General features: G+C 39.7%; 2 protein-coding genes across 10 annotated transcripts in view; one reads left to right on the top strand and one right to left on the bottom strand.

Annotated features, from left to right (window-relative positions):
* The window catches only part of VPS50 (VPS50 subunit of EARP/GARPII complex), a 132,035-nt gene extending 131,648 nt beyond the window's left edge, over positions 1 to 387 (bottom strand). The window contains 1 exon segment of the mRNA NM_001105413.2: positions 254 to 387. Within this exon segment, the coding sequence (NP_001098883.1) occupies positions 254 to 286 (33 nt within the window). The 5' untranslated portion in view covers positions 287 to 387.
* Positions 388 to 538: 151 nt separating this feature from the next.
* Positions 539 to 25,136, top strand: part of HEPACAM2 (HEPACAM family member 2) — a 59,823-nt gene continuing 35,225 nt past the window's right edge. Inside the window, exons 1-3 of one of the 9 annotated variants that reach the window (XM_024990633.2) lie at positions 539 to 868; positions 13,210 to 13,560; positions 17,258 to 17,542. In XM_024990633.2, the coding sequence (XP_024846401.1) occupies positions 13,356 to 13,560; positions 17,258 to 17,542 (490 nt within the window). In that variant the 5' untranslated portion in view covers positions 539 to 868; positions 13,210 to 13,355. Of the gene's footprint in view, positions 869 to 5,259; positions 5,528 to 6,452; positions 6,697 to 13,161; positions 13,561 to 17,257; positions 17,543 to 25,136 lie in introns of those variants that run through there. The other 8 variants (XM_015468103.3, XM_059885542.1, XM_059885543.1 and 5 more) reach the window with 8 other exon arrangements.

Below are 25,136 nucleotides of genomic sequence, written 5' to 3'. Positions count from 1 at the left end.
AAGACAGCCTCCGGCTCCCTCATTGGTCTTATCTAAAGGAATGTTCTTGGGTCACCGGGTCCCACCTGAACAAGGCTCCGAACCCCGCGGGTCAGGTGAATTTTCCAGGGTGTGCCTGGAATTTATAGTGCCCCTGACACCTGCCACCACCTATAACTTGGGTATCTGCTTGCCTGCGGCCCAGGGACAGAATATCTCGGCTCGTCTCCCAGCAGAGATGAAGGAGACCTTTGCTTCAGCCTCTGCAACTTACCTGCCGGGTCATAAGAGATTTGATTTTTTGCATGTCGAATTCGTGAGGCGGTATCCTGCAGCAAAGAACTAACAAATCACTCACAACCACCAAACTGCTGGCCCCGACACAGGGAAGCCATAGTGAGTAGTCACGTGGAACTGCTGACCTGGGTTTCCCTTCCTTTCCCCTAGCATGCTGGGAATTGTAGTCCCCCGGCTGCCATCGCCCCTGCAATGGAGGCGAGAGAACGGTCCAGGTACTACATTTCCCAGCAAGCAAAACAGCTGACGCTTCAGATAAACGCACAAAACTTGTTGCTCTGAGAGACCGCGGCAGTCGCCGGTCTTTAAAGAGGTTCTAGGTATCGGTAACTCTGCTTCGGGGAGGCGGCAAAAACTTAATTCTTAGGTGACCAGGAACAAATACTGAGGAGACAGTATATAAACCTGACTGACATGAGGACCCCTAGGAATGTAGTGGAGGAAACCCCACCTGGTGTCCGGGGCGAAGTGAAAGGACGACAGACTGACGTGAAGGGGCTGGACGCTCCAAGAGAACTTGGCATTCCCCAGGTGGCGCTGGGCTTGGCCTGAGGAAAAGTGTGGTCCAGGTTGTCCAGTGCTGGCTGTCCAGGTTAGAGCTCTTCTTCCTCAGTCTTGGTATTCACAGCAGAAAACTAACACCAAAGGGTTTAATTCCCCACTTACCATTTTACCACCTGTGTAATCTAAGGCAAATCAAGGTAGAAAATATTAATATAGCAATAGTAATAAGTAGGCATGTCACTTTAATGTCCTCTTTTCAACTTAGAGCAGTTTAGTTACATTGAGGAAAGCAATAGGGGAGTCTTTGGGGGCTCAATTTAAGAAAGAACTTTCCAATTATAAGAATAAAAGGAAAAGTGACCCAGAGCTAACAATTAGTAATAGCACACGTGTATTGAGAGCTTGTTACCTGTCAGAAACTTACTGTCAGAAACCTTGCTAATAGCTTTACACGTGGTATCTCACTTATCCACACAAGTAAGTGAATGCAATTTATAAATTGTAAGGCACTTCATAATTATGAAGGATTACAGGCGTAATTCTACACAGTTTTCTACTCCAACAGAAACACCCTGTGCATAGTTTTATCACTGTGCCTGACAGGTCCTTTTGAAATACATGCTCACCTATATGCTTTTCTGACTCTATTACATCTAATCCCGTGAAGAAATTCCAGTGCCTTTTGGGCAACCTTAGTGTAGTTTATTACAGCGGATTACCTGTTATAATCTTAATTGCCAGACAGTTCTTATTGATTGGAAGTCTCTGAAAGAGAAACTGCTTGCCATATTAGCATATGAAATGAAACCCAGTTCACTAAACATTTGTTGATTTCTGGGCACTAGTCAACCCGATTCTGAGCACTTCAGATTGATAAAATACAATCGTGATCCTTAAGGAGTTTACAATTTAGTTAAACAGTATGTATTAGAGGGGATCTAAGTCCAGTAGTTCTCAAACTTGGTTCAGATTCACCTGAGGAGGGTACAGTTGTTGTTACCATTTTTGTGGGAGTTCTTTGAGACCTTCAGTGATTTTTATAGGCAGCCAGCTGAAGAATTTAAAATACACTGTTTAGAATGAACCCAGATCCAGACCCAGAATTTTTTCCCTCATACACAAGGTTGCAGGTGACAAAGAGAAGCTTTTTTTTTTTTTTCATTCATTTGGTTTTTTCCTGTCAGCCAAATTGGGGAAAAGAGTGGTTTCTGTATCTGCTTGATCTGAAAAGGCAAGAAAGCATTAAAATTCTATTTAACTCTTAATGCTCTACATTTTAGTATGTTTCTTTTTAACTAAAAGGAAATGGACAACCCAGGCCTATAAAAGTTCAAAGACTGTAGCTATAATAGTAGAAGCATGGAAAGTAAATCAGTGCTATTGTCTAAATAAAATATATGCCCTAATTCAGCATACCCTAACACTATAGAAAATAGTTGAACTAAACATGATAGGTTTTTTGACTCCCTAAGCTAAAAAATAAAAACAAAAACCTAGAGCCCTAAAGCACACTTTTTTAAAAAGGTGAAGCATGTTATTTCATTTCCATTTTTCCAAACTACATATATAAAACTTATTAGAGGACTTCCCTGGTGGTCCGGTGGCTGACTCCACATTCCCAATGCAGGGGACCCAGATTCAATCCCTGGTCAGGGAACAAAATCCCTCAGGCTGCAACTAAGAATTTGCATGCCGCGACTAAAGATCCAAAAGTAAATAAATGCATTAGACTTATTTAGTGCTCACACAGTTGTCCGAGGGTCATTAGTGGTAAGCCAGAACAAACTAGTGGAAAGTGTGGATGGCCTCCCAGCAAATCTTGACAAAAGTTTTTAGGATAGTAGTCCCTTTGTGAAGGAATGCCAGGCCTGTTTTTGTAGATTGGAATATCCAGGGTAAGAAGTAAGTAGATCTGATTCAGGGCAGTCGCATTAGCTGTAAAGTAGGATAAGGGCTTCCCTGGTGGCTCAGACAGTAAAGAATCTGCCTGCAGTGCGGGAGACCTGGGATCGCTGGGTTGGGAAGATCCTCTAGGGAAGGGAATGGCAACCCACTCCAGTATTCTTGCCTGGAGAATCTCCATGGACAGAGGAACCTGGCGGGCTACAGTCCACAGGTTTGCAAAGAGTCGGACATGACTGAGCGACACACACACACACACACCCCATAAGGGCTTATTTCTGATGGCCCAAATAGAAGGAGCCTCTGAAGCTTAAAAGCGGCGATCCTGGTTTGATTAGGACCAGGATAAATTTCTAGTCATCCTGTAAATATCAAAGCAGCAGAAAGATGTGGCCTCCCCAACAAAATGTAAAGACATTTCCTGAGCAAGCAGTAGTAGAAAAACAGGACACTTGCTGAAGGTAAAGCAGTGACCTGGAGAGGGGCCCTGGAAGGAAGACATTGCTGATAATCATTTAATGGCCATACGAATTGATCAGGGTTACTATAGACCTAACTCTGTAGGAGTTAGCACAGGCATGGGTGGTTGTGATGGCCTTCTCTAGCAGCCACTTCTTCCCTGTAAACTCTGATCTTTCCTGAGATCTATCGAATTAGAACAGGGTTTTCTTTCCTCAGTTCTTCTTGCGTGCATGCATGCTCAGTCATGTCTCACTCTTACAATCCCATGGACTGTAGCCCGCCAAGCTCCTCTGTCCATGAGATTCTCCAGGCAAAAATACCAGAGTGGGATGCAATTCCCTTCTCTAGGCGATTTTCCCCGACCCCGGGATCAAACCTCTGTCTCTTACTTCTTTTGCATTGGCAGGCAGATTCTTTACCATTGAGCCATCTGGCAAGCCACTGTTCTCTGTTCGCCTTGGCATTGGCATGTCACCACCTCTCCTTCCCAATTCTTCCTGTCATTCCAAAGCATTCCTATGCTACTAGTGAATAATGAGTGTGGATGTTTGAAATCCATAGGCTCCTGAACAGAGCTCCTCTGTGGGTTACAGGTGAGATGTGAGATGTAGATGATGGGAAGTTTCTTATAACGATAAAACACTTTAGACTATCTGTGATAGCACTTAAAAACTGAAAACAATTGAAGTTATATTTTAACGTTATCTTGTTTGGCTTCCTGTGTAAACATTCTGAATTCTGAAGTTACTCTAGCAGGTTAAGATTTTTATTCGTACTACCTGCCACTAGAGGGCGCACTGTCATGATTTTTGTCTCAGCATTTTCCCAAGATGAGCCTGTCATTGTCATTTTTAAATATGTGCTTGCATGCCAAGTCACTTCAGTCGTGTCCTACTCTCTGTGACCCTCTGGACTGTAACCCGCCAGGCTCCTTTGTCCTTGGGATTCTTCAGGCAAGAATACTGGAGTGGGTTGCCATGCCCTCCTTCGTGGGACCTTCCCAGCCCAGGGACAGAACCCATGTCTCTTAAGTCTCCTGCACTGGCAGGCAGGTTCTTTACCACTTGTGCCACCTGAGAAGCCCTTTAATATGTGTCTTGACATGAAAAGATCATCTAAGTCATATTGACATTTTGTTTATGTATGTAACATCTATTATCACTGTATCATAAAATAAAGGATATTTTAATATAACAAAAGAAACCCAAAAAAAAATGCAGAATAAAAATCAGTCCTTTAAATTGAGTGAATTTAACATTAGGAAAAACTCACTGCATCATCTTTATTTCTCTCACTTTGCTTAGGACCCAAAAAAGTTCATCATGAACCAGCACTGGGTTTGAAAAGCACTAGAAAGAGCTTATTTAATAAAACACAATTTGAGATGGATATTGATTTAAAAGATGTGACTGCTACTGCTGCTGCTAAGTCGCTTCAGTCGTGTTCAACTCTGTGCGACCCCATAGATGGCAGCCCACCAGGCTCCCCCGTCCCTGGGATTCTCCAGGCAAGAACACTGGAGTGGGTTGCCATTTCCTTCTCCAATGCATGAAAGTGAAAAGTGAAATCACTCAGTCATGTCCGACTCTTAGTAACCCCATGGACTACAGCCTACCAGGGTCCTCCATCCATGGGATTTTCCAGGCAAGAATACTGGAGTGGGGTGCCATTGCCTTCTCTGTAAAAGATGTGAAGGGGAGTCTATCTGCTATCTGTAGAATTTCAATATTACTTTCCATATTGTGTTCTGTAAAATCCAATATTAATATTTGTAGGCATTTCTCAAGCACCAAGTGGGAATCAGAAGACACGGACTAAGGAACTTTTGGGTTTATTTCTGGGGGAACAACTTAAGAAAAATACTAGTTAATCACTATGCTAGATCCATAAGTGAATAAGACCAGTCTTTGTGTTCTAGGACCCAGAGGGAAAATAAACATGCAAGAAAATCAGTTGAGGTTAGTGAGATAAGTGCTGCAATCTCTAGATGGCACAAACAAGATTTAGAAATAGCACAGAGAAAGTTGTGGTGTAACAATTACCTGGGGGGAAGTTCTTACCCTTTTTTTCCTTCTGAAGCTTGGAGAGATCATTAAGTGACCTCTGAAGAGGCCTCAGGGTTTTCCAGCTGTCGCTTTACTAGTAAGAGCAGGTCTGAACTGGGTTTCCCTGGTGGCTCAGACTGTGAAAAATCCGACTGCAATGCAGGAAGACTCTAGAATTTGGTATCCTGGGTCAAGAAGATCCCCTGTAAGAGGAAACGGCAAACCACTCCAGTATTCTGGCCTGGAGAATCCCATGGACAGAGGAGCCTGGCAGGCTACAGACCATGGTGTTGCAGAGTTAGACACGACTGCGCGACTAAGCATGAACACACACACAGGTCTGTTAGCCCTAATCCAAAAAATGTTTCCAAACTTAAATTCCAAAATATCTATCACTTGTTTTTTTGTTTTTTTTTACCTTTAATTACAATTGAGGAATATTCTTTTTTTGCCTATTTTATCATCAAACTTCTTCAGTGGGCCTTTACTTTTCAAAAATGATTTATGCAAGGAATTTTGCATGATTTGAGGCAGATTTTTGTTTTATATAGTAGAGGCTTGGACTGGAAACTTCTTGCAGTAGATGACTTGAAATGAAATATGGGTTAAGTTATAGCTAGGTAAATTAAGCAGAAGTGCACTGCCTGGCAGTGAACGGCCAGGCAGAAAATCCGTAGCGCAGACACCACTGTAGAGGCAAGATGGTCTCTGAGCTGTTGGTTCACTTACTCTGTGCTTCAGCTGTGAAAATGTGGCCTCAGATATTATCTGTTATAATTACGTGCAGTCCATGATTAAGTGTTACTCGGAAACACACCTGTGGTTTGCTTTTAAAAATAACATGAATCCATAGACTCAATAAACCCATGGTGGACATTTCTAACAGGAAATATACACAGAAAAATACATATGTAAAGATGTATTACTTCTTGGTGTTTTATACCTATTACTTCATGGTGATTTATAACTATTTTAGCAGATATATGAAATACTGTGATTTTCATAGAAAAAATTTAATTTCAAAATAGCGGCATCGTTTTCCATGATAGGGTACTAGCTTCTGTGTTTTCAGAAAATTTCACAATATGCTCTTGATTATTAAAACATACTGTTTTTTATTAGAGTCACCCAAAAGGATGTTTTCCTTCATGTGATGATTAACAACTAAGAATAATTCATGAAACATGCTGACGATTACTGAAAATCGCTAAGAAGTGGCTCTGAAAGTCACAAGCCTATCTTCTTGCAGAGCCCATAACAGGTGTTCCCAGTACCTGTGTCCTTTGTATACACATTCATTCTGTATTCAAATCGCAGAAGCAAGAGGCAGGCTAGGGTCTGTTACCTGACTGCTAATTTCCCTGGCAAATAAACCAGCAGCTGCTGGTCCATGAACCACGTTACCATCAGGAACAGGGCACTGCGTGCATGGAACAGGATGCATTCATGGAACCCTTCAGCAGCAGGGTTGGGGTCCTTCAGTGCAAAATATACCTTCTTCTCTTAGGTAAGGCACTGCATAAAGTGCGTTTTAACTACTTTTTTTAAAAATTGTGAGCATAAGGTAAATATTTGCTCTTGGCTGTAGATTCACTCAGATAATTGAAGGACAGCACAGAACCTTTTAACAATAACACAGTTTGTTCCAGCAAAGAAACAGGATCATTTAGGGGAAAGGAAGTTCAATCAATCGATGGTTATTGTTTTCTGAAGACAACAATTATTGTCAATAGCACTCATTAAGAAAATTAAGACATTCTAAAAACTTAATGTGTTTCTTCTTTTTATAGAGTTTATATATAGGTCCAACACTCTTTAATGCATTATACTTTGGCAAATATTCTTATAGGTCATGAATTTGTTACCACTTACTGTGAAACTTAGAGCAATTTATGAACATAGTTTGTGGCTGTTTTAATTAAAGATATTGTGGCAAACTGTTAGCTCTACCTGTTTTTTACCTAATTTATGAAATGTGGGAAAAAAGTTAGATTCCAAGCTGATAAAAAAAATATACTCAATAGGGAGAAATGTGTTTAAAAGTATTATTTCTCCAAAATAGCTTTAGTCTTTCTCTTTGTCCAATAGTTAATTCGATTAATTTTTTCCCCTCTACTTTGTTTCTCCCTCATTCTCCTCTTTATCATTAGAATTTAGAGGAGTCCACTGTTTCTATGTCAGAATTTCCCCAGACATTCTTCTTCCATTCTTCCTATATCAGCTTTAAAAGTCAAGTTAAAAGAACAAGTCAGTTCCTTGTTTTGTTCATATCCAACAGATAGTAAATCAAAAAACCTTTTATTCCTTAAATTTTAAGAACAAATTAGCTAAATAACCACTTAAGTTTTTAACCTTCTTTGGTGTTTAGAGCTCGCACTTACTGGTACTTTATGGCTTAGTTTTCATAGTATCTGTGATTATTTACATTTATACCTAATGTTGTTCATATTCCACATATTTGAAATGTACAGTTTGTTAATTTTTTAAATGTTTGAGTTTCCCATAATTGTGATTCTTTTTCCATTATGTTGTCAAATTCAAGCCTATACATATGTTTAGGAATTTTTAGGAAAAGTAAGCAATTACCATAACTGACTTTTTATCTTTGTGCATTTTTCTGGGCTTCAAAAGTGTCCTTTGTGGCAGTCCATGCTTAATTTTTTACAACAGGACTGCTGTCATTTCCTAAGTAATTTTTTGCAACTGGCTTTACAAAGCACTGAGAGCCAATTCATTTGAAGGATTCTACCAAACTAAAATTAAACATAATTTTGAGAAATAGATAGCATGTCCATAAGTAGCTAAATCAGTTATTATCCCTTAAGACTTTCACAAATTTACTCATCTCCATTGGTAGTGAGTTGTAAAGACCTTGGGTAATTTGGAAATTTTTTTGTATTTTGAAATACTGAGTATCAGTTTGTTTTTTCTTTTTAAAAAATTGTAGCTATTTGAAGCCCCAAATATAGTTTGTAAAGTCTATTCAAAGTACATCATCATAATTTCTATTTTCTCTAAAGATAACAAGAGTTTATTTACAGTCAACAATAGCTGTGTTGTGCTTGCTAATATCAGACTTGGCAATGGGGAAGTAAATGCCAACTGTTTTGAGCTACAGTAGAGGTCACTTTGTGGAGTCTGATGTTTATGTTCAATACAGTGAACTGGTCTAGGGAGTCTTTTGTTGCTGGACTATAGATAATTTCACAATATGAGGTCATGTTCTTTAACATTGGACGTTCCTTTATCATGCCTTTGTTTTATAGTTTAAGGGAATCTCTGAAGGGGAGAGTTTTGCTATAATTTTGTATGTCAGATCATTAATGATATTATCAATGTTCTTCAAAGCAGTATAGTGCCTCAAATATAAAAAATCAAGAGTTTTCTTTTCTTGAACTCAAAAGTATTAACCTAGTAATAAAATTGAATGTTCATTTAAGTACAAATATTTGGAATATCAAATTAAAATTTCATCAATTTTCATATCATTTATTTTCAAAAAGTTTATTTGTTCTTACAGAGGTTGACTTTCTAAAATTCATAGTTCAGTCATTTACGTTTCCTTATACAATGAGAAAAGAACCCTTGAAAACTTCTGAGGATGAAGCTAAATTTTTTAAGTCAGTAAACTACTGTTTGGACAGCATAAGCTCATCACATCTATAGGGGGACGTTCAGCAATGGCTAAAGAGTACATGCTCCTAAAGGGGAGCAGAAGCATACAATTATCTGTTTATTCTGCAACATTCATTACAAGTAAGGATTACATCATATCAATAGGCTCCTGTATTTCCTGCAAATTAAAAAGATTTTAGTGGCTGATATGAAAAGTTTATAAAGAAAATTTCATCCCTCACTGATACTCATAACTTTCTACCTATAATTTATCTGATGAAAATGGTGTAGGCAATCTAAGCAAACAGCAATTGTAACAGCTACGTTCTCTCTCACTGTCATACATATACTTGAAAAAGCACTCATGATTTCATATCATGAAAAAAGTTAAATGACATGACTTCACATCATTTGGTATGATAAGCATTGAATATATTCAGAGATATTATTGATGGTAATGTATTATTTAAGATACTATTACATGATGTCTGTTATTTCCAAAATAGACCAAAGAACCAGTTCACTCCCTTAATGATTACTGTACATGCCATATAACATTTTCTACTAGTTCCATATTTTCCTAGGCTGCAATGTTTGTGTCATATTCAGTATTTTAATAAATAAAATTTACTTCTGTAACTTTAGTCATAGACTTTCCAGTCCGCTTAAGATTCAGCTTCCTGAGTCAAGATCCACCTACGTTTCTGTTCCAGTCATGCCATGGTAATAAAGTGTTTCCCAGTCATTTTCAGAACATTACAATCTCAGTTAATCTTTTTTCAACTCAAGCCACACAAAAAAGTAGATTAAAAAAGGTTCTTCCTCTTTTCAAAAAAAAAAAAAAAGTAAACAAGGGCTTCTGCAATGACTTCCCCAAATGCTAAGAGCAGATTGGCCAGAATTGCACTCAGGCCATCTCTAGCTACAGCTCAGTCTACCAGCAGTTTCTAAGTTGAGGTATGAAATGTATTAAATAGACCAATAAATCAGTGACCAAATTGCTCACTGTCAGAGTCAAGCTTTTTATCAGCAGCCATGCTGCTTTTTCCAGTGTATTCACAAGGCAGTGATGTGGATTCCCATCATCCCCCTTGATTCCTTGGCAAAAAAACACAGAACTGCCACTTTATTAAAAGATACCTTTGGTGACTCAGTGGTAAAGAACCCACCTGCCAATGCAAGAGTTGCGGGTTCAATCCCTGGGGCAGGAACGTCCCCTGGAGGAGGAAATGGCAAATCACTCTAGTATTCTTACCTGGGAAACCCCACGGACAGAGGAGTGTGGCAGGAACAGTGTGTGGAGTCACGAAGAGTCTGACATGACTTAGTGACTAAACAAAGGGATTGACAACTTATTAAGTAGACTTAAATCTGAGATTCAATACTTCAGAATTCTTTGGGCCCTCTCTTACTTAAATATGGGCCCTTCCCCTTCAAATGTAGGGTAGCTGCTACCATGAGAAAGGCACCTTAGGATGCTGAGAAACATAAAGAGCAGAGAGAGGCCTTGGACCTCATCTAATATAACCCTCTTCACACAAAAGAAAACTGAGTCACAGGGAATTAAAATGACTTATCTAAGGTAAGTCATCTAACTAACCACCATTTTATCCCAAGTATGTTTTCAACACCTCAAATTTCAGTGGACTTTTAAATTTATTAAAGTAGCAAATTCAAAAATCTCTCTGAAACCTTAGAGAATAGGTTCCTAAAAGCTCTTATTTCTAGGCAGTTTACAAGTGATTAATTTAAGACTGTGTGGACAGGGGAGTCCAAGATCAAGAATGAACTGTGAAACCCACAGGAATATTTCTGTATTCACTGAAGTAAAAAAAAAAAAAAAAAAAACGAAAAGAAAAGAAAAGAAACAGCAACACAATAAATACAGTGAAAATTACATTTTGCATATCTTAAGTTAGTAATAATGGGTAAACTAGTTTTTTATTGCTTGCCAGGAACTTGTCAGGCACTTCCTATCGCCAATTACAATGAAAGTCATGAAAATCCATGCTGTTTGGTGCAGATATCCAGGTACTAAGAGGAATAATTTCCTGTGCAGGACCCCCACCCAGATGCCCAATGTCTTTCTATATCTCTGGGTTCAAGAGCTTCACTCCCTTCTCACCATCGCTGCTTCACAAATCTCAGACATCACTAGTGTTAAGTCCTAGGTTTACTGTCTCAACTTCATTTATTTCTCTTATGATTTCCTTTCCTTTCCAGTGTATCTCCTCTTTATAGCTCTCAGCAACCAGTTCCTTCTTTTTCTAATGATTCAAATTAAGAACAACTACAAATGCAACAGTCTTGTACTTGTCAGAAAATAGAAGTAAATGCTCATACCTTTGTAACTCCTTTGTAATGGACCAAATCATTGAAATGTGCAGATACAACCCATTGTCAGGAAAAAAAAAATTACAAGTCAATCACAAATATACACAGAAGCCAAGGAGACTGTTAAACACATATTTATTTTTCCCAGTCACCTAGTCTTCAGTCCATATAGTCCGTTTCGACTGTGTATCTTCTCCCTGTAACCTCTTGCATTCTTCCTCTTTGTTCTTTTTCTCTTCAGTTCTTTGCTCTGACTTCCCTGCTGGCCGCAGGGTCTCACTCTTCACTAACAGCTACCCAAAAACTAAAACCATGGAAATCTTTGCTCTGACCTTCACCCTGGGAAGGAAAGAAGAAGATTTCCTGTTGGTGGATTTTTATTCCTCACAGGGGCAAACCAGCATCTTTCAGTTTCTCCAAAGAAAATTATTGTACAAACAGATCTTTCTACCATTCCCTTCCTAATATTGATGGCTTTTCATAATAGGAATCAGATAAATCTTAAAGATCCCCTTACTAGTAGAGTAAAAAAGGGAGAAGCAATGAAAGAAGATAAAAACTTTGTAGAAGACGGAATTGAAATTGTGAGATGTCTCTCCATGCATGATAAGTCGCTTCAGTCGTGACTCTGCAGCCCTATGGACTGTAGCCCGCCAGGCCCTTCTGTCCATAGGACAAAATGTCTTCCAAAAATGTCTCCTTAGCTGCTTATTAATAAATGACAGCTCTATTCTTCCAGTTGATCAAGCCATCAACCTTAGAATCATTCTTGACTCATCTTTGTTTATCCCACTCCCAACGTGCCATCAAATGTTGTTAGCACCCCCAGTCTTTTCTCACAGTATCTTTTACTACTGCCCTTATCTAGAGCACAACCATCTCTTGCCTACTTTATTGCAGGCACCTTCTAAGTGGGCTCCCTTCTCTTGCTCTTTCCCCTGTTTCAGTCTGTTCTCACAGCAGCTAGGGTACACCTTAAAAAAAAAAAAAATAAGAAGAAAACCCCTACCCCTCCTGCTCACAAAACTCTGGTTGTATTCCCGTCTCACTCACAGTAAAATTGCCTAAGTGTTTGCCATGACCCTAAGGCACTTCCTGTTCTGACCCAGCTGTCTTGCTGGTCTCCTGTCTCACCAGGCTCCTCGGGCTCCACTCTGCTCCATTAGTTCCCGTCTCTTGCTGCTGCTGCTGCTGCTGCTGCTGCTGCTGCTGCTAAGTCGCTTCAGTCGTGTCCCACTCTGTGCAACCCCATAGACGGCAGCCCACCAGGCTCCCCCGTCCCTGGGATTCTCCAGGCAAGAACACTGGAGTGGGTTGCCATTTCCGTCTCCAATGCATGAAAGTCAAAAGTGAAAGTGAAGTCGCTCAGTCGTGTCCGACTCTTAGCGACCCCATGGACTGCAGCCCACCAGGCTCCTCCGTCCATGGGATTTTCCAGGCAAGAGTACTGGAGTGGGGTGCCACTGCCTTCTCTTACTGTTGCTCAAACGCACAAACCAGATCCCCGCTTCTAAGCAGTAATAATCGATCACAACTGGTAATGGTTTGCTACCATTGTCCTTAGAATATTTGCATTTGGCAAGGCTTTGGCTAAAGGGAAAAACTTCCAATTAAGGACTACCAAGTCACGTCAGAAGACTGTGAGGGAAGATTCTCAAGAGGAAGTAGCCCCTCAATCACATAGCTTGATTAGGATATGATATGACTCAGACATTAATACAGTCGCAATTTCAATTTTTTTAAAGGTTTCCATTGGACTTCAGAACTAATCATCTATCCCAGTTCTCCTTTTCCCATTATTCTTTAACAGTCAGAGATAATAACTTCTGCTTTTCCTTTCATCGTGCATTTAAAGAGGTCAAGCGATCCACACAGTCTTTGGGTGGAGTTTTTAAAATGCTCATTTCAGAGACAAATATTTACCTCTACAGGTAACCAGTACTAGAAGAGTCAGTACCTAGAAGCCTCTCTTCTTTGTAAAAGACTATCACCCGATCAGGTTCTGTTTTTGTGCCTTTAGATTGTGAAATGTGGCTCAGGGTCTTTACAGCTTTCCTTTCCTTCACAGCAGGTGCTTGCTCGGGGCTGAAGGTGGCTGTGCCATCGCACACCGTCCATGGCATCAGGGGTCAGGCTCTCTATCTCCCCGTGCACTATGGATTCCACACTCCAGCATCAGACATCCAGGTCATATGGCTTTTTGAGAGACCCCATACGATGCCCAAGTACTTGCTGGGCTCCGTGAACAAGTCTGTGGTTCCCGACTTGGAATACCAGCACAAATTCACCATGATGCCACCCAACGCCTCCCTGCTCATCAACCCACTGCAGTTCACCGACGAAGGCAATTACATTGTGAAGGTCAACATCCAGGGAAACGGAACTCTGTCAGCTAGTCAGAAGATTCAAGTCACAGTTGATGGTAAGTCCACTGTGAGCGACATGGGCAGCTGAGTAGCATGGCAGCAAGCAATAGCTTAGGAGACTAGGCTACCAGGGCTTTAGGTCTGGTCTGCAACTTTGGGCACATTGACCCTCAAAGCCTCAGTGTCTCATGGCATGAATGGCACTATCCACCTCATGAGGCTTCCTGGGGATTAAATAAGAACATACGTAGAAAGGGTATGCACAGTGCCCAGCTAAAGGTAATCAAGCAGTAAGTAGGAGTTATTGTTTGTTTGCCTGGAAACTATCAAGTATAAAGTTGCTGATGTGATGAGATGGAGAAAATTTTATTTTTCATTAGCAGAATGCACCCTGGGAAGAACCCTATTTTTTGTCACATAATTTTTTTTTTTTTTTAATTTTGGTACACTGGGAGAGGATGAGACTTGCTCAGTGACCACACTTGAGGAACAGTAGAAGGTGCTGGGAATGTCCTTGAAGGGAGAGTGGGCTTCAGCTAACTTTCAGACATTTATTTTCCTTAGTGATATATGTAAGTAGTGTACCTTAAAGATACTATACTATGCAACGCACAACTTTTGATTTTTTCCCCCAAACCTGTCTAACAATATTCCTCTGTTTTGGCAAATGCAAACTTCATTCCATCAGTTGCACTCTGCCATCACCCTTGACTCTCTTTCTCTCACATCCTTATCCAGTCCACAAATTAGCCCTCTCAGCTTTACCTTCAGAATATGGACAGAGGTGAGTCAGTCAATCCTCGCTGCACCCACTGCTGCCCTATTCAAGCCCACCATCGGCTCTGGCCTGGACTCTCCAAACAGCCTGTGCCCACTCTCCCTGCTTCCACCCCTGCCTCCTGCAGCTCAGAATCCTCCTGTGGCTTCCTGTCTCACTCACAATCAAAGCCAAAGTGCCAACAGCGTCCCTCAAGGCCCGTGTGATCCCCTTACATACCCAGTCCCCCTCTGAAGCCTTCCTACCTCTCTTTCCCTCACCACTCTGGCCTCCTTGCCATTCCTGGAACAAGCCAAACCCTCTCATACCTCAGTGTCTCTGCGCTTGGCTGCTCACTGTACATAGATTACTCTTGTCTCTCATACTGCCCTGGTTCCCTCCCCTGTTTCTTTACGGTCTCAGCCAGAGTGTCACTTTACCTGTGAAGGCTTCCGTGACCACCTTATGTAAAGTATAACCTCATTCCCCCAAACTGAGAGAGAGAGTGAGAAAGAGAGTTACTGTTTACCTTGAGTTCCGCTTTATTCTTTTCATAACACTGGACATAGTACATATTTTTGTTTCTTTTATTGTCTCTCTTCCTGGTCTAGAATACAAGATCCATGGGAGTAGGCTTTATATTGTTTGCTCTTTTGTTTCCGCTGCCTAAACCCTGATGCTGGCCGTTCTTAGGCACTCAGTAAATATGTGCCCAGTAAATGAGTGGAAACTGGAGACATTGCAGGGGAACAAAGACACAGGATGTGGCAGCAGATGCCTAGAGAGGAACTCTGGGAGAGAAAAGGAGGACATTTTTTACAGTTTCATAAAATTCTCCTGGGTAGTATACTATCTCTTCCCCCCAAACTTTTAATAGAACATCCATTCCTTGTTAATGTATAGTACAATTGGATTTGTTGAGGAAAACGGAGCCAAAAGTTCTTTATAGAAAAAAATTTTTAGGCATAGTTGATTTACAATATTATATTAGTTTCAGGTGTACAATATAATAATTCAGAATTTTTATAGCTTATACTCCACTTATAGTTATTGTAAAATATTGACTATATTCGCTGTGCTGTATGATATATCCTTGTAGTTTACTTGTTTTATACATATTAGTTTGTACCTCTTACTTGTTTTTGTAGTCACTAAGTCATGTCCTACCCTTTTGCACCCTCATGGACTGTAGCCTGCCAGACTCCTCAGTCCATGGGATTCTCCAGGCAAGAATACTGGAGTGGGTTACCATTTCCTTCTCCAAGGGATCGTCCCAACCCAGGGATTGAACCCGCATCGCCTGCATTGCAGGCAGGTTCTTTACCACTGAGCCACATCAGTGACTGATTTACAATGTTATATTAGTTTCATGGTATACAATATAATAATTCAAAATTTTTATAGATTATACTGTTTATAGTTACTATAAAATAGTGGCTATATTCCCTGTGCTGTGCAACATATCCTTGTAGCTTACTTATTTTACAGTGCTAGTTTATACCTCTTAGTAACCTACTCCTATCTTGCCCTTTCCGCCTTCAACCAAAAGGTCTTAGTAGGGGTTTAGGACCTGTGTTGGAGAAGGAAATGGCAACCCACTCCAGTATTCTTGCTTGGAGAATCCCATGGACAGAGGAGCCTGGCGGGCTACAGTCCATGGGATCACAAATATTTGGGCATGACTGAAGTGACTTAGCACACATGCACAGGACCTGTGTAAAAAAATCTTCTTGGGAAACTTCCATGTCTGCGTGACACTGTTAAATCCAAGTGCATGATCACAGTACCAATGTCTTTTCTAATGATTGGTTGTCCCCGTACAAGACTTTAGACGTTACCTATTTGACTTTTTCCATATCACATATAATATTTCCATGCACTGGCATTTTTGAAACAAAAGCTGTTTCTACCTAATAAATATACCAAACAATCTTTCTTTTTAAATCATAATACTGTAAGCAAAAGCTACTCCAAACCATTTGCTCTTGCCAGAGAATATAAAGGGTTAAATTGAGTGGCCATCTTGATTTCCTCCATCTTGAGAAAGGCTGGAGCCTTCAGGGCTACCCAGCTTTCCTGCAGTTTACTTTTCAAAGTCCTTTCCCTTTATCTTTCATTTTCTCCTGTCTTCTCTGGGTGGATGGATTGAATCTGTATACACTCTAATGCACATTTGCCAGTGTAAAATGAAAGTGAACATGACTCAAAACAAATTTATCTGAGAAGATGCATCAACCCCAATTAAAAGTCTGATAGGAATTCAAAGCTAAACACTGGAACCAGTTGTCTGTTACTTACTGATCATCTTACTCTCTGTGTGTGACCTGTAATTTTGCATAGAAGGAAAGTTAATAATAGGCTTTGGTTTGTTAAAGAGACTAACACGGTAGTGACTGAAATAATGCTGCAATACAAATGCACAGCAATTAAAACATATAATTAGCTTACTTACATAGGAGGAAAAGTAAATGGTGAAAATATGATTCTTTAAAACTTTCACTTGATACTCCCAAAGTATAGTATGTCTAAGCTTTGTATTTTGCAGATAGTGGATAGGAATTTGTGTTCACTACATCTATCCCAACCAATTGCTCTTGGGATAGCAGGACAAATCAAGAGAGGGGAATAACCATGTGAACTTTGCCTGTGAGAGTAAACCTTTATGGTGTCGGGGGAGCACAATGAACAGGAAATAAGGGAGCTGATGTCCTTCACCACTAACTGCATTATCTATAAACTAAAGGTTTTCATTACAAAATTCTTGAAGATGAAGTTCTAGAATTGGTTATCTCTGCTATAAATGATATTTTTATATCATTATTTTCTATTTGTAATGACTTTTTTTATCCTCTTCTTTACTTCCTGAGCTGTCTACATTTAAAAAGTACAAAATTTTGGAATCATTTTCCTAGGATTTAAAACATGTGAAAGATCTCCTAGACTTTAATTATAACCCTGGGGTGACAAAGATCATTTCTTTCGTTCTGATGTTGCAGATCCTGTCACGAAACCAGTGGTGCAGATTCAGCCTTCCTCTGGGGCTGTGGAGTACGTGGGAAACATGACCCTGACATGCCTCGTGGAAGGGGGCAGCCGGCGGGTTTACCAGTGGCTGAAGAATGGGAGGCCTGTCCACACCAGCTCCACCAACTCCTTCTCTCTTCAGAACAGCAGCCTTCATATTGCTCCAGTGACCAAAGAAGACATTGGGAATTACAGTTGCCTGGTGAAGAACCCTGTCAGTAGGATGGAAAGCGACATCATTATGCCTACCATATACTGTAAGTTTTTAAAAATGTATATATATTTATATACCCCTGGAGAAGGAAATGGCAACCCACTCCAGTATTCTTGCCTGGAAAATTCTATGGACCGAGGAGCCTGATGGGCCCCAGTCTTTGGGGTCACAAAAGTCAGGCATGTCTGATCAACTGAGTTTTCTTCTGGAAAGTTTTCACCAGAGTAGTCACAGAGAACATCAATACCAGATGTCATTTGGTTTTGACCATTATTGTAATGCAGTGCTAGCTGCAGTTACACTTCCTAGGCACTGTCTTGTCATGAAGTATAGTTACTTGCACAACCCAGTTTATTGAAGATCCAGTTGAGATACTGGTCTTTTGACTATATTCTCTAACTCAGTGCATTCTGTGACCTTATTGCCAATGAAACATAGAAACCTCAATTTCAAGAACCCAGAAGCATGCAGAAGGCACTGATTTATTCACCCACAAGGAGGGAGAGTTGTTCATCATAAAATGGGACAGGGATGTGCTCTGGAGCTGACCACTGGGAGAAAGAATGTTCCCAGGTTATATGTGGGTAATACGGCCTAGGGTCTGGCTAGTCTCTCTGCCCGTTTTCTCAGCCCCATTTTTAGAGGCAGGGTGCAGAGAGTATCACAGAGAAGACATAATTATTCTGCAGCAAGTTATTCAGCTTCCCAGCAAATCTGTAATGATTTCAGGTTTCACTTTTCTTTGGTTCTTTTTTCAGTTGCTGTAGTTGCTATTGTTATCATTGTGACTTTAATCTCATGTACAAAGTTAAGTTCACCAGACTTTTTAGTTCATGTCGTATGATCATCATCAACCCGTGCAAGATCTCTCTTGATCGTATTACTTTCCCGCATCCCTTCTACTCCGCAGCACCACCTCTAGTATGTCTAGCATTGTATCCTGCTTTCAGCCTCTCGCAAGGTTTCTCAGCCTTCACCCTAATGACGTTTTGACTGGACAACTCTTTGTTGTGGGTACTTGTCCTTTGCATTATAGGATGTCTAACAGCTGCCTAGCCCCTACCTGCTACATACCAGTAGCACCCTTCCCTCCAGTTGTGACAACTGAAAGTGTCTCTAGACATTGCCATATGTCCCCTGAGTGCAGGAGAGAGGGAGTGGTTTGTGCAAAAACTCCCCAAGTTGAACCAATGGCTTATCACATTGGGAAGCCATCTGATCGGTTACCGTCGTAGCTTACTTAGTGCACGGCCACAATAGCAGTATAACAAAACAAACAAGGCATGGCAAAGGAAAACTTCTCACCCTGTGGCGTGAGGGTGGAGGGTTCAGTTGGTTGAACCACAAGGGTAGAATTAAGCCTGGTAAATATATCTACTCCCTCATCAAACATATCTCCATAATGCTCAGAAAGGCCCTAAAGACTATTGTTTAAGTGCTTAGGAGGTAGACAGACCTAAGTAGGCAATGGGTTCCGTCACTACATATGTGACCTTAAGAAGTCCCTAGACCTTTCTGGGCCTCATCTATAAAATGGAGATGGTTAAAACTACTTCCCTACAATAAATGAAATCCTGTCTGAAAAGTAGCCAGTGACTGACACCAAGCAGGCATCCAGTAAGTGGAGGCTGTTTGTGTTATCAATACATCTGTCTTCTGTTTTCTTCAATAGAAAATTGATAGTCTTTCTTGAGAATGTGTGTTGTTGATTCTTTGGGGAAAAGCACCAGCATACGTAGGTTTTTTTTCTGCTAGATCAAGCTTAACAATAAAACTGAGCTCCAGAAATGTGGTCGGAAAAGCAACTTCAGGGAAGTGTAATACAGTGGTATGATACAGGTATACAATAAGATCTGCTTCATTAAGCAAAATTAAGATAAGAAAAATGGAACCATTGATTCTTTAAAAAAAATCTTTTAATGTGTTTATTGGCTGTATCTGAATTTCAACAGTGAACAAATGACAGGTTAGGATAATGACAGGTTAGGATAATCAAAGGGACTAAGTACAAAGATGTAAATGGGATGTAGGAAAAACCCAGACTGTTACCAATAAAACCTGTTTCTGCACCTAGATCCAGAAGGACAGGAGCAAGGAGAGGTTACTGGAAACCTTGAAAAGTAAAATTCCATAAAGCAGGGGCCTCTGGTGGAAAGAAACAGCCAGAATGAGGAAAGGAACAAGGAGAACAAATATTTCAGCCTCATTTTCCTCCCTCATTCTAATCTTCTGCCAGGAATCCCCAGTGGCCAAATTCACCCAGAAATCAGAGGGAACGGGAACACTGCACAGGCTAGGAACGTGGGACGCTGATTCTTAAAACTAGAAGCTAGCCAGTATTTTAGCAGAAGTGAGATAATGTGACAGTGAAATGTGTGAGAACGTCATAGATACTGTAGGAGTGCCCACAAAGGAGCATAGCGTAGGCACAGAACTCTGGAACGGAAGGCCTGGGTTCAAATCCTGCTCCTACTGCCTTAGCTCTCTGTGCCTTAGTTTCCTCGTCTATGTAATGGTGATAATGTACCTACTTCGTAGGTACTGTTGTTATTCGGATTAAATCTGTTACTGTACGTAACTCGCTTAGAACAGTGACTCAGTGTGAGTTGCTCAGTTGTGTCCGACTCTTTGCTACCTTTTGGACTGTAGCCTGCCAGGTGGCTCTGTCCATGGAATTCTCCAGGCAAAAATACTGGAGTGGGTTGCCATTCCCTTCTCCAGGGGATCTCCCCCACCCAGGGATCGAACCCAGGTCTCCTGCATTGCAGGCAGATTCTTTACCATCTGAGTCACTAAGAAAGCCCCACAGTGACAGGCCCATAGTAAACAGTATATAACTGTTGGCTACTATTATTAGTACAATATTATGCATCTTTGGGAATTCAGAGGAGGAAAACATTACTTCTAGCTGGAGAGAAGGCTTGTTGTAGGAAGTAACATTTGAGATGGACCTTGAACGATGGATTTGAAGGAGGCAAGGGCAAATTTTTTGAAAAACATTTCAGGCACTAGGGATAGTAGACACAGACACTAGGCAGAGGGCAGAGTATTTGGCAAATGGTCCAGTTTGACTGGAGTATAGGATACAACAAGGAATAGATACAGCTTCCCCACTCCCCTCTGTCAGAAAATGGAATGTTCCTTTGAAACCTTGTATGAATCAAAATGGTGCAAAGTAAACAAGCATTACCTTATGACCTGCAAAAAGTGAGTCAAAAGAGAACACAGATGCCTGCAAAGTTCAAAGCTATGGAGGCTTGATGCTGAGATGCTGAGTGTAGTTCCCTGGGAAGGAGCTTGGTGGCACCACTTTTGCAGCTGGGGAGCCCACTACCTCTAAAACAGTTCCTGAAAAACAAACTCTGAATGCTATTTTTCATTTTTCATCTTTTTCTCGAGAAAGCAAAAGTCCTCTCCAGACTTCTCTCAGTCAGCTAAAACAGGTATTAATCCAGGTCTTTCATAAAAGCTAAGTAGCATAAGCAGAGCTTTGAAAAGCAGAGTCAGATTGCAGGGAGCTTTGAACACTAGGCATCATTTGGTAAACAATGAGGAAAATTATTTTTTAAGCAAAACTCCCAATTTTTTAAAAGAATATTTTATAAATAAATATTTTTATATTTATTTATTTATATAATATAAATAAATTTATAAAATATTTTATAAAATAAATATAATATATAATAAATATATATATATAAATATATATAATAAATATATAAAATATAAAATATTTTATAAAAAAATTTTACAGAATATTTTATAAATAAATACACAAACATAGAGTAAATCAAGAAATGTTTGTTTAGAGAGCATGTTTTCAAAATAGATCACAAATGTCATACAATTATAGAAAGAATATATATAGGAAAGGAAAAAAGGGAGGTAGGATGTATTTTATTAACCTATCATAGCCTCCAATTAAAATAAATAAATTTATATTAAAAAAACCTATCATACAGAGAAAAAAGTCACCAATTTTGAGCTACATTCTGTAATTAAACACATCTAGATCAGATCAGATCAGTCGCTCAGTCGTGTCCGACTCTTTGCGACCCTATGAATTGCAGCATGCCAGGCCTCCCTGTCCATCACCAACTCCCGGAGTTCACTCAGACTCACATCCATCGAGTCAGTGATGCCATCCAGCCATCTATCTCATCCTCTGTCATCCCCTTCTCCTCCTGCCCCCAATCCCTCCCAGCATCAGAGTCTTTTCCAATGAGTCAACTCTTCGCATGAGGTGGCCAAAGTACTGGCGTTTCAGCTTTAGCATCATTCCTTCCAAAGAAATCCCAGGGCTGATCTCCTTCAGAATGGACTGGTTGGATCTCCTTGCAGTCCAAGGGACTCTCAGCATTTTTTCCAAAAAAGTATTGTTCACATAGAAATAGAAAAAACTTCATACATTGTATAATTCAGCATTAGTGTAGGGGAACCCAAAGAGGATTATCTGCTAGTCCAACCTAGTTCAGAATTCAGTGTCTCAAAGATGAGCCAGTCCCTTCATGCAGAAAGAGGAGAAATTATCAATTTATGAAAGAGCATAAAGGAAGAAGGAAATTACAGTTCTTCACCAAAAAAAAAAACCAAAACACCACTCTTCAAACAAATTATATAAGATTTATTGCAATTACTAGTTATATTGTGTTAAACAATGACATTGTTTTTATAGCTAAATTTTTAGCTATATTTTTATAGTAGTTTTACATAGCCTTATATTCAGATAACAGTGTGAAAATATTCTGTCTGCCTTAAAACACAGAGAAATGGACTTACAAAGAATAAACTGTGACTATCTGCATGACCAGCATTGAATTAGAGTCAAAAATTTAGATTCGGCACTATCTGTTAGTACATGTAGTCATATTCTTGACTGAATAAGGTTATTCTGACATAAATGTAAACTTCCATTCAACTCCAGGGGGCACAGACCTAAGCATTCAAGTTACCTGAACATAGTGAAAGAAAATGGGAGGAGACAAATGAAATCAAATCTAGGGCTATATGGAGACATCCGTACATTATTTAGGATGTTCCTTATTATTTAGTCTAAATGATTTACATTAACATAGAAAAGGTACAAAATGGAAAACAAGATATTAAACCAGCCAGATATCATCAACTAAAAATTAATTCAAAGAAACAATCACTCAGTGTAAAAAGAGACAGCAGAAAATTGGGTTGGAGCGTTCTTTGTCCACTGAAGAAAACCTGATCATATTTTGTTTGGACGCAGACTCCAATAAGTTCTGTGTCCTCTGGAGAGTATAGCATTTAGCACAGTGTTATGAATCTAAGCTGTCAGTTCAAACTGCCTGCATTAAACCTCTGGTTCTGCCGTCATTAGTCTATGCGTCAGTTTCCTCCTCTCCTTATCAACACTGTCCCAGTGTAAGACTAAAGCGTATCTCTAGTGGAATGGGGATTATGTGAGATTTTATGTGTAAAGAAGGCAGTGAGTGGCACATAGGAAAAACTCAATAATATTAGCTATTTTGCTTTTCCTCTTTTTTTTCTTTTCATTTGGAGCCCAAACTACGCTGATGTAATTGGCAACATGACATCAAGAAATCATGGGAAACTTGGGTAATTTAGAAGATACCTTCAAAGAGAATACTGAAAGAATACTTTGGAAAGAACTTTCTTCCCCAGAAATTACCATTATTTAACACATTTCATTTTTCTACATGAAAATATTTCCTTCACATGAATCCTTTTTATCTTGCCATCTATTTACCTATCTCTGAACTTTAGCCATAAATTTAAATGAAAAATTTCTGGGGAAAATTTCATAAGCAATTACAGATACATAAAAATGTTATTTGCATGATCTTGAAATACACTTTTGTTTTGCTATATAGTTTAATCTGACATAGTAAAAATATCGAATAAGATCTTTCTTTCAACATGTACATGTTCATGCCCTAATCTTATAATTATCACAGAAAATGGTGTTACACAGTGTATAAAGTATTTAAGTGGAAGGAAAACCATAATCACTGATAAAGGCTTTAAACTCCTAAATTTCCTTTCCTTTCCTGTGTTATTTGAAAGAATTAGAATATCCCCATGTGAATAAGTTCAGATTTTATAGAACATATCTTTTATTTATAGACTGAACTTTCTTCCTTGCATTCTTTTTAGACATAATCTATGCAAACCTCACAGAGAAATGCCTGTCTTGAGTAAAGACTAATGGTGGGTAGTTGAAAGAAGAATGTTTAGAAAATTTTGCCATGAGTTCCACTTATACATTGTGAGGATGAATTACCTAGATGATTTAAGAAAGATTTTTTTTTTACTCTTACTATATAGTAATTGTGAATAGTGTTAACATCTTCTTGATTATTTTTGCATTCGAATGCAGAAATTTTCACTGGGTCAACATCTCATCTTCTTGACCTTCACTTATTCACTCATTCATTCATTTATTCACTCATTCACTCATGGTTTGATTTGATTAAAAAAAATCAAATATCATGGTCTTCTTTGTGCTAAGCAATTTACTACCTATCATATACCCCTTCATAATTCACAGCCTTGTCATGGCAAAGGGGCATGTATAACTCACTGAACCTATGAGCCATGCTGTGCAGGGCCACCCAAGATGGATGGATCATAGTGAAGAGTTTTGACAAAATGTGGTCCAATGGAGGAGGAAATGGGAAACCATTCAGCCATTCTTGTTGGGAGAACCCTATGAACAATATGAAAAGGCAAAAAGATATGACCCTGGGGATGAGCTCCCCAGGTTGGAAGGTGTCAAATATGCTATTAGGGAAAGAGTGGAAGGCATTGGAAGGTGTCAAATATGCTATTAGGGAAAGAGTGGAAGGCAATTACTAATAACTCCAGAAAAAAATGAAGCAGCTGGGCCAAAGCAGAGACAACACTCAGTTGTGGACGTGTCTGGTGGTGAAAGTAAACTCCAATGCTATAAAGAACAATATTGCATAGGAACCTGGAATGGTAGGTGCATGAATCAAGGTAAACTGGATGTGGTCAAGCTGGGGATGGCAGGATTGAGCACAGACATCTTAGGAATCAGTGAACTAAAATGGACAGGAATGAGTGAATTTAATTCAGATGACCATTATATCTACTACTGCGGGCAAGAATCCCTTAGAAGAAATGGAGTAGCCTTCATAGTCAGCAAAAGAGTCTGAAATGCAGTACTTGGGTGCAATCTCAAAAATGACACAATGACATTGGTTTGTTTCCAAGGCAAGCCATTCAATATTACAGTAATTCAAGTCATCAAATGTAATCCAAGTAATCCAATGCCCCAACCACTGATGCTAAAAAAGCTGGAGTTTAATGGTTCTATGAAGACCTGCAACATCTAGAACTAGCACCAAAAAAAGATGTGCTTTTCACCATAGGGGATAGCAATGCAAAAGTAGGAAGTCAAGAGATACCTGAAGTAACAGACAAGTTTGACCTTGGAGTACAAAAGGAAGCAGAACAAAGGCTAAGAAGAATTTTTCCAAGAGAACACACTAGTCATAGCAAACACCCTCTTCCAACAACAGAAGACATGACTCTGTGCGTGGACATCACTAGATGGTCAATACTGAAATCAGATTGATTATATTCTTTGCAGCCGAAGATGGAGAAGCTCTATACAGTTAGCA

Source organism: Bos taurus, chromosome 4 (genome assembly GCF_002263795.3).
Source record: "Bos taurus isolate L1 Dominette 01449 registration number 42190680 breed Hereford chromosome 4, ARS-UCD2.0, whole genome shotgun sequence".
NCBI lineage: Eukaryota > Metazoa > Chordata > Mammalia > Artiodactyla > Bovidae > Bos > Bos taurus.
Note: the sequence above shows the minus strand (reverse complement) of the source record. Positions and strands in the feature narration are given on the sequence as shown.